Below are 10057 nucleotides of genomic sequence, written 5' to 3' on the forward strand. Positions count from 1 at the left end.
AAACTTCAAAATAGCAAAGTCCTTCAAGAACTTGCCCAAATACTTTGTGGATCCACCTCATGGCTATCTGCCATGACTGAGCATAGTGTGAAACACTTCCACACCTACCCAAGTACACACTAAACACTCTTGGCAATTCGGCCACACTAAATTGACATTCATTATCTATGGGTAAGATGGAAAAAGCGTCTTACAATAGGTCAGGTGGGTGTTAACCTATGAAGTGGTTAACACCTTCCACCATTCCAAAAACAAACTAAGTTAGAACTTAAAAATTGTATGAGATGTATGCAAGTGTGTCACCCCTTGTTATCAAGGTGTGAGTGATGGCCATGATCTACTCACATTCAAAACAAGGCTACTTTATGAAAGCATGTATAACCAAAATGTTAGACATTTTTTTTGAAAGATGATATATTTTAACTCATGTCATCCAAATATTGCAAGGATGACATCTATACTCATTATATAAACAATAAAGACACTCACTTCTTTGAACATCTAGCTAGCTCAAAAATAATTCAATAAAGTACAATATGGGAACCGTGCACACTAGAGTGCTTACATATATGTGTGTTTAACAAATTATTATATTATAAAACTATTATATAAACATATATAAAAGAACATATTTTTAACACAAAGTTAAAAGTAAAAAAGATCCAAGTTTTGTGTGTGTGTGTGTGTGTGTGTGTGTGTGTGTGTGTGTGAGAGAGAGAGAGACGCAGACAGAGTCACTTAACGTCGACTTTATTGATCTAGAGAGACCAATCGACAGAGAGACTTGAACCCAGGTGGGTTCATGTCATCCCAAGGGCAATTTCACCAGCCATTTCTACCCCACAATGGGTGGCAAAAAGGGAGAGAGAGAGAGAGAGAGAGAGAGAGAGAGAGAGAGAGATTTGATTGGTTCTATAAAATTAACTAAATGTACATAAATCAATTGATTTGATTTGTATTGCTCTAAATTTTTTAATTATTTTTTAGTTTAAGTTAATGTATTGAGTTTCTAAGATTATTAGGTTTTGAATCTGAAGTTTATTGATCAAGTCAACTAAACCACCCGAATATAACATCGTAAGAATTAAATCTTGGAAAAAATAAATCAAAACGTTTATCATCAGGATAGTAAATATAAATAATTCAGCCATTACGCAAAATGAATCTATATCTGATTTACTAGAGTGCCCCTTTTCACAAAGCGACGTGTGCATGTGCACGTTTTATCAAATAAATAAACGATTCAGAGTATTATTCTATGATCTATCATGGGACTGAAAATCGATATTAATTATTTTGAGGTTGTAATTTGATGAATGATTAAATGCGCGGGTAGCTCTACTGAGGGCTCATATATTTGGGAAAGATGTCAATATTCAGAAAAAAAAAAGAAAAAAACTAAGAGTAATTAGTCAAGGATAGGGATGAGCATGCAGGAATTATGAAAATTAAAAGAAGCGTTATATTAAGCAGCATTGGATCACGACGCACGTTAATGATATCGATCATAGGGTAAATAAATCATGACCAGGCTCTCAAGTTGTTGCTAGATTCCTCGTCAGTTACACACACTGTGCTGAGGCTGATCTCCCCTTGTCTGTGCAGCAGTTTGTTGCCAGCCTGCAAGGGGGGCTGCGTGATCAGCTCTATGAGATCCATATCTTTGGTATATTCCGCCTGCCTGGAATACTCTCTCTGATATAAGCCAGCTGCAGTGTCCTCAGTGTTGGCGTTTAGCTGCCCCCCCCAGCCCCTAAAACCATTATTTAACAGCACCTCCACCCCTCTGCCACCATCGCCTGCAGCCTTCTGTCCATCTGTGCAGGCTTTTGCATACCTGTTTGCATCCACTATCCTGCTTATGCTATCTGCCTCTGCATTGATATTCGTACCTTGATCCATGCTTCCTTTGGAAGTGCTTATCATATAATTAGCCAAATCAGAGATGATCGGCAAATTTATCCCATTGTTAATGCTCTCGCATGCACATGGCTCCAAAGATGGTGCCCCACCCAGCTTCTTGCTTTGATTATTGTCACCAAAAGATCCATGGCCGCCTGCAGGTGCAACACTATTAGCACTAATCAAGCTTTGCTGCCCATTAGCACTGATCAAGGTCTGCTGCCCATTATTAGCATCATTAGCACTAGCCAAACACAGGTTTGACCTTCCAAATACACCACTTTGATTGAGCCAATTATTAGCTGCAGGCTTTTGATTCCACCCATGCAAAATGGAGTTTGTAATCACTTGGCTCCAGTAGCTGGATGATCCTGGATTGCTTACTGACTGCAAGCTACTTAGAGGAGGAGGATCAACCAATGGAGAGTAATTAAGTTCCCTAATCACATTATCTGTCTTAATCTTCGAATCCACTTTGGAGTTAAGCTTTTTGGTAGGGGCCTCGTTGCCTTTTCGAGCTAAGTTAATCAAAGGGTCATTACCATTAAGGTCCTCTTGGTTGATCAGGGCTTTTTTCTCTGCAAAGAGGATTTGCTGGTACTTACGAAGCACAGTGCAATGAGATCCATCTAGCCTTTTGTGCTTTTTGCCATTGTCTTGCCTTCTAAGAGTTGCATTCCAGTGGTTTTTTATGGCGTTGTCTGTCCGCCCGGGCAAGTGCTTGGCAATCTCCGCCCATTTGTTTCCATATTGGGCATGCAGCTCTACCATTCTCTCTTCCTCTTCTCTGCTCCAATCGTCACGCTGAAACCAAAACAAGGACCGTAGGCATCAATGCTTTCCACAGTCTTGAATAACTACTAGCATACAATTCTGCTTTTGCTTCAGACACAACTATAATTAGGTAGGAGCTACATCTACTCAAGGGGAAAAACAAAAAAAGAATTGAAAAAAAAATAAATCACCTAAATTTTTCTCTTGTTTACAAAATCCATCAAATTCTATGAGTAAAAGAGGCTGCATCTGGTTTTTTTCTTTTCTTTTAATCCTACCTAATTATAGTTCCGTGTATCTCCTAGCCTGTTTTTTTTTTTTTCAATCCTACCTTATAGTTGTGTGCATTGAAGAAAATTTCTATAAAGTAAACAACGTTACATGCATGCAAGACTTAGGAAATTAACTAGTTCCAAAGGGCTCACATTTTGAAAATGTCTAGATGCAAGATGGAGCCAAATTCCCCTTGTAATATATTTCATTATAGATGGTTGGGCTAACACGATAGGAGCATGGCAATGCCCTCTAAAGAAAAACAAGCACATAGTTATACAAGATAGATCGCATGAAAAAAAAAAATTGACCAACGCTCCGAGGAGGAATTCCATTCTAGCTTGGGGAGAAAACATATCAGGGCCCTCTTTCTATGGGCACAAGCTAAGTAGGTGGCTTGATTTCTGGTGGCTACACCATGGCAACCCCATACCAGTTAGGATTTTTATTTTTGTTAAAGCTTTAAAATTGCCAAGAGACACATTACTCACACCACCCCATCTTGTGAAGTGAGAGGAGGGACCCCATCTTGTTTAGCGAGTGGAGGGGAGATGAGAACTCACACTTTCGTTGGCTGGAGTGTTTGCCACTAGCCAAGATAGTGGGTATTGCCCACCCTTTAAAATTTTTAAATTCTTACTAAGGCCTTTTGTTTTGAAAAAAATTCTTCCTTTGAAGAAGTAGACACAATTGAGGGTTCGAGAAAAGATAGGTTCGACTTAGCTTAGAAGTTGTTCAACTTTAGGCAAAATTATGGGAGAAGGAAAAAAACCTCTTCAAAAATTTCAAGATTTACTTATAGTTTGGAGAAAATATAAAGAAAATACTTGCTCAAAATGATAATTTCTTCCTCAATCATGGACAAAAAGGAATTCATGTAAGGTTCAATAAAAAAGCCCCTTTATTAACTTATGGTGGCATATGTGCAAAAAAGTATTAGTAGGTCAAGTGTGCTACAAAAAAGTATTAGGTAGAGAGTGTGCATTGAGGTGCAATACATACGTCTTTTGCAGCCACAACACTTAATTTATTGGTAAAAGGAGGTTGGTTGCTAGCTCGATAGCTAAGGGTTTAAGCAATCTAGTTGGTGACTACTACATACGTCTTTTGCAGCCACAACACTTAGTATTTCATGCATGGAACCATAATGGGCCCCTTGAGTTGGCATGGAATGAAGCTAGGCTTATCTGCTTTTTCAAAAATTTCAACTCATGCAAGCATTTAACATGTTGCATGCTTGGTGCTAGCAAATTCCCCTCAAGCTAATGAAGCCCTAGTACTGGACATGAGCTCTTCTCTGTCATCAGTCAATCGTGCCAAAGCCTTTCCCTTGGAGTATTGAAACTTGGACTCATGGGTTTCCATATGTTCTATAGGTATATATGTGTCCTCTATTTGTCTTATTCCATTCCTAGTCACACATAGGAATTTCACCCGGCTACACACACACCATGTGAACCACACACACACACACACCCAAGTACCACAAGGGGTTCCACCCTTCCAAATAGTAGCCATTTTATAGGCAGTGGATAAGCCACGGGATGAACCCCACAAGTTAGTCGCTCGGGCGATTAGAGTGTACGCTGCACAACTTTGGAAGAACTGGGCATCGCAAGTTGAGTCACGATCTTTGATATCCATGGCAACTATCATCCCTAATCTAGAGCGTGAGCTTGAAGGGCAAGGATTGCACACTGTTGTCGCCCGCTGCAGGATCGCCGAAGAGAAACACCCAATTCATTGAAATACCCTCGAGCATGAGACTAGAAAAATGTATTCAATAGAAAATGTATCCCACAAGACCTAAGGTGCTTGGGTGGCATGCATTCAAATGACTTAATATATTGCCCATATTTACTAGAAAGTGTAGCCCACATGCTTTAAGGTGGCATGCGTTTGAGCTGTGTTTTAAGTGTAATTAATCTTGAATCTAACACTTAAGAAGACCTTGAGGAGGTGCATTCATTATGTCATTGTGGTTAATGAATGCTAATTGTCGAAATTAAGTGCAATACCAAGTCCTTATTTTCTCAAGGTGCATCAAAGTTCCATGGAAATGAGACATGATAGCTATCTCTCTCTCGATCTCTCTATCTCTCAACATTGTAGCCTTTCTCTTGCTAACACAATGCGTGGCATGCACTTCCATATATGGAAAATGTATGCCATGCATTGAAGGTTATAGGTCACCTCAAAGAGATCTGCCCATCTTGTTTTGAGTAGCCCTAGCCCCATCGTCAGCCCAAAATGATATTGTTTGGTAGTCCTCATCTGAAATAGAGTCCAAAATACAAAGCACCACATGGGAACATTTTGCATGTGATTTCTCGAGTGTGATCCAGTGGCTTATGAGTGTGATCCCATTGCCTTACTCTCGTGATGAATAGAAAATTGTTTGCCCTAAATAGGTAAATAAACATCAAAAATCTTCATCGAGCTAGATATGCTTACTCATGCATTCTTAATGCACTCTAATTTAGTGGGTCCTCCATATGCAATAGTTTATTTATTATAATGATTAGAGATGTTCATTCTTGAAATGAATATGGCTCACCTTGTCAATGCTTATTCATATATTCTCTTTTAACTCCATGAGCACTTGAATTTAGAGCTACATTGTGGTTATGAATAGAATCGATTAGAAGCCCTTAACTCACCGAAGGATAGGAACAACATTGGATCAAGCTAACGCTTATTAACGCATTCATGGGTGCTCCATTGTCATTAAATTTATGTAATGACAAGAAATAGTTACTCTTCGAATGAAGGTGGCTTACCTTGGTCTACTAATTACTCACATGAACTCCATGTGAATCATGAAATGCAGTTGGTTACCTTGATGTGTACTCCCTTCACATTAAAATGATGTAAGGAAACAGCCGCGGAATAAAATTAGTGGCTACCTTGATGTCTGGGCGGAGGTGGTTTTGGTAGCGTTCTCTGCATTGCTTGCCTTTGCGTCCAGGCAGGTGGATGGCAATGCGAGACCAGTGACGCTGTTGGCGCCCATGCTTCTCCACAAGCTCGCTAAGCCGCCTGTGAATTAACCATAATTATCAGTTATAAGGTGGCCATGCATAAACATAATTGAATTTCTACGTAAATAATTGCATACATGCATTAGGTCGATAATCGAAGATGATTAAGTGCGTGATCATTAGTATAGATAATTGGTATAAACATTAATTACTTGTAGTTGTATTGATCAACTCACCTATCTTCTTCCGGGGTCCATTGCCCTTTGATTGTTGGCTTCTGATTTGCGCTTTCTTTGGATTGTGAGCTGCGGTTAAATACCCGTTTGTGTAATAGTAGATTATCACCCACCTTATCATCGAAGCAACCATTGCTCAATATATTATGATTATCATTATCATTAACCGAGCCCCCTTCCACATTAAATCCATGCACATTGAATGATAAATTATTTATATGGGTTTCACCACCCCCCTCTCTCACGGACGCCCTGATTGCCGACGTGTCATATAGGACCTTGCGTAGCTCTTGCAGCTGCCTGTGCCTCTCATTCTCTTGTAATTGTAAATCCAGCATGTGAACGTCCTCTAACCTGTTTGTGCAACCCTTGAGGCTTTGCCAGCAATAATCACCCACATTAGCACTAGTGCTGATACCTATTGCATCATTAATCACATTTCTCTTATCATTAACCTGCCCTAGGTATTCCATATTGACCACAGATTCCAAATCATCGACAATGTTGCTTTGCTTAATCATGGCTGCATAATTTGCTTCTATGACATCATTAAGGCTAAGGACTAAGCTTGGATTAGGTTGAGATAATGTAGCCTCTCCGGCACTTAATGGCAGATTAAGGACCTCTAACTGCCTCTCAAGCTCCCCAGCCATAATCTTCTCCTTGCTTCTTGTGCCTCTTCTAGGCCCTCGTAAAAAAACGGATGAGTGTTCCTCTTGTTTATCGAGAAGATGATTAACCTCGAAAGCAGGCCTTCTCTTGCACTCTGATCCACTTGTAACCGTAGATGCTGTTGTATCAACAGGATTAGAGTAATCCGATGCGTTTAAAGCAGGTTCTGGCGTGTAATCAAGCCCGATTAAGTCACGATTAGTGGATAGTAAGGGGTTAATGCAGCCCTTGTGATCATCTGTATGTGCGTGCATCAACATAGAGCCTTGTAGTTCACATCCCATCTCCAAAATGCCATCAATAGAGTTTGAATATCCTGATGAAACCATATTATCACCGGCACACTTACTGAATGAGAAGTCCATAATATCAGTACTGCACCATAAGAATGTGAGGGCTGCAGTGGGTGATAGCTGTAATTCAACATGGGAAAAAAGATTGATGTCAGTCATTTTCCCAATTAGGTCTAAACCTAACATTAGTACACTAGATCTTCTAGATTGAAACACATGCACATGCTTAAACACACACGAACACACTCATACGCACACACAAGAATATCCTCATCCTGCAATGCCAAGGTTTACAGTTTTTACCGGGCCTGTTGGAGAAGGGGTGGCTTCTTCATCTTGTGAAGCTTTAATTAGCTGCATTGTGAGCTTATTTATAACAGCTTGGTACTCAAATCAGTAGCTGCAAGGTCCCCTAAATACAACACTCAACAAACAAAAGAAGCTGCAACACATTAGTAGAAATTAGCAGAAGAAGTTGTGATCATTGGTTAACTAGAGTGATGAGTTTAGACAGATTATAGCTGGTAGGTGTGGGCATTGTTTAAGCAACCAAGCAAAGGAGGAGGTTTTTACCACTGGCATATGCTATACACACGCACAAACACACGCATACAGAGAAGGGAGAAGGTTTTCACCATTAGCGTCTGCAGCTCCTACTTCACACACTCTCTCTCTCTCTCTCTCTCTCTCTCTCTCTCTCTCTCTCACACACACACACACATGGCACATGAGACACATTGTGGCTTTTGCCACTACCAACATTGCAGCATCCCCACCCTTCGTCTCTTCCCATCGGACGGCCACATTGTCCCGTGCTGTGACGCTTGGTCTTCCTTCAACTGGAAATACTATTCTGCACCCTGGAGAGATTCAGGCTTTTAAAATATGCTTTAATAAAAAGGGAATATTGAACTTTCTTAAAGTAGTAGTGCTCTAAGTCACTGGTGGTCATATTATAGAGAAACAATACAACCAAAGGTTCCCGCAATAACAAATTAAGCTTTCCAATATTATTTTCTTATCATTTAAATTATGTGTGGAAACCATTTCACTTGACACTCTTCAAACTATTAACTATTATAGGTGTGGTACAATAGTTTTTTTTGGAACAATAATTACATATATTATTAATATTAACATCCCTTTACAAAAAGTCTACGTCAAAAACTTAGAAGAAACACCTATTTTGCATACCAGACTTACATCAAAGATTTAGTCCCACTTTCTATTTACCAGACTACATACTAGGTCCCACATTTCATCCTCCCATAAAAAAGAAGAATTTTCCTACATGAGAAGTGGTATCCCAACTGCATATGAGCAATAAGAAGCACATCAGAGGTGTATCCCTTAGGGGACTGTTGTTCAAACTCCTCTTCTTTGATCCATATCTTCACTATTAGCCTCCTTCCCAAGGGGTTTTCCACCAAGGCCATGAAGATCTCTTCTAGCTACTTATCTTTGAGGTACCACCTTTTGGATCTTGATCCAAATTTGGGAAACTTCACTTTAACATCATCAAATGTATATACCTGCAGCAGATGATCAAACTCACTAGGCTAACCCAGTATGCATTAACATTTCACCTTCCCTAATTGTTAATCCCATTTGGATTAACATGATCCTCTAGTGAGGACATTAATAAGTGTCATGAGAAGGCATTACAATGGTTGTACATTATGAGATATTGGCCACCCAAGGCCTAGTAAGTAAGTTTTTGGGCGCCCAAGTGTGAATAAGGGCCAATTGCATATAAGCATTTTCTCATAATGAAAAGAACACAATCCCCTTTGTACTATTGAGAGCTCTCCCCTTGTGACTTGTTGAGAGAGAGTGAGGAGTGAGAGCATTCTAGCACTGTGCCTCTTTCATGCTTGTGTACTTATGCTTGTATGAGAGAGTGAGAGAGAGGGTGATTGGTCTATGTGATGGTGTGAGCGACTCCACGGTGACAGTGTGGAGGTGGAGCTTGGAGTTTGGAGCTTGACAAGCAAGCTTGGAGGCCTCAAGGGACTCGAGATTAAAGCATTGGTAAGTACCCACGACGGTTGTGATCTATTGCTCATCCATTAGGTGAATGTGTAGAGTTCCCTCTTGGAAGTGTGGTAGCCCATAACACTGATTTATATCACCTAATCCTAGATTGTAATGCTTGGAGTACCTCAGTATATCTATTATTATTCATCCTATTGATATGCCACACAACCCAGCAAAAATGTACACTTCTAAACATAACTTCAATGGCCTCTACTCCCTGTTTGTCCCCCTAGCAAAATAATTAGCTCATTTCTAGAGACCCAAATCACCCCCACAAGCGCTCATACCTAATGATGTAGAAAATCAGATCAATCTTAGCAATCACCTTGTATAATTTTTCCAATAACCAATCCCACCAAGACCCTCTCACTCCTATATTATCCTCTACCCATCTACCAATTTTCCCCTAGAACCCCCTTTAAGCAAGACACTCCCAGAAAGCATGCCTCCCTTCCTAAATAGCAGCTTTGCATCTGGGGTATGTTCCAGTACTAAAGTTTCTTTGGAGTAGCTTAAACCCAAGAGGTAGACTCTCCACAAAAAAAACTTGGGCTTTCACTAGGAGATCAAAGCATCCCATATAAGATTCCACCTTTTCTTCCAAATGTTCCCATCCCAGCTAATTCTCCAAACTTCATTGCAGTATTTGACATTCATTTCCATTTCTTCATAGAATGTCTTTGTATTGATTCTATCAAGTTTAGCTCCATTAAACTAGCTCCAATCCTAAAACCAAGAGTCTTCATTGCATGCTGTAGAATACCAATTCTTTTCCACCACTACAACACATCGAGAGCACAACAGCCTCTTTTAGCAGCATTTTTGGAAGGAAAATATCGGGGGGTTTCACGATGCTGAGTAACGATTTATCGCGCTGCTCCGCAGCATA

General features: G+C 40.0%; 1 protein-coding gene across 2 annotated transcripts; it reads right to left on the reverse strand.

Moving 5' to 3' along the window:
- Positions 1 to 1497: 1497 nt before the first annotated feature.
- On the reverse strand, positions 1498 to 7816 carry LOC147614901 (uncharacterized). 2 transcript variants are annotated; one of them, XM_086779805.1, is made up of 5 exons: positions 7767 to 7816; positions 7435 to 7543; positions 6167 to 7251; positions 5856 to 5988; positions 1498 to 2706 (listed from the first exon to the last, which is right to left on the reverse strand). In XM_086779805.1, exons 2-5 carry the CDS (start codon positions 7489 to 7491, stop codon positions 1522 to 1524), a joined length of 2460 nt encoding a protein of 819 aa, XP_086635931.1. In that variant the 5' UTR covers positions 7492 to 7543; positions 7767 to 7816; the 3' UTR covers positions 1498 to 1521. The 2 variants fall into 2 exon arrangements, with proteins under 2 accessions (XP_086635931.1, XP_086635930.1); XM_086779804.1 differs by lacking the exon at positions 7767 to 7816 and having other exon boundaries at positions 7435 to 7719.
- Positions 7817 to 10057: the final 2241 nt, after the last annotated feature.

The sequence above is a fragment of the Cibotium barometz genome, chromosome 41, assembly GCF_041138505.1.
Source record: "Cibotium barometz isolate CiBa-2024 chromosome 41, ASM4113850v1, whole genome shotgun sequence".
NCBI classification, from domain to species: Eukaryota; Viridiplantae; Streptophyta; class Polypodiopsida; order Cyatheales; family Cibotiaceae; genus Cibotium; species Cibotium barometz.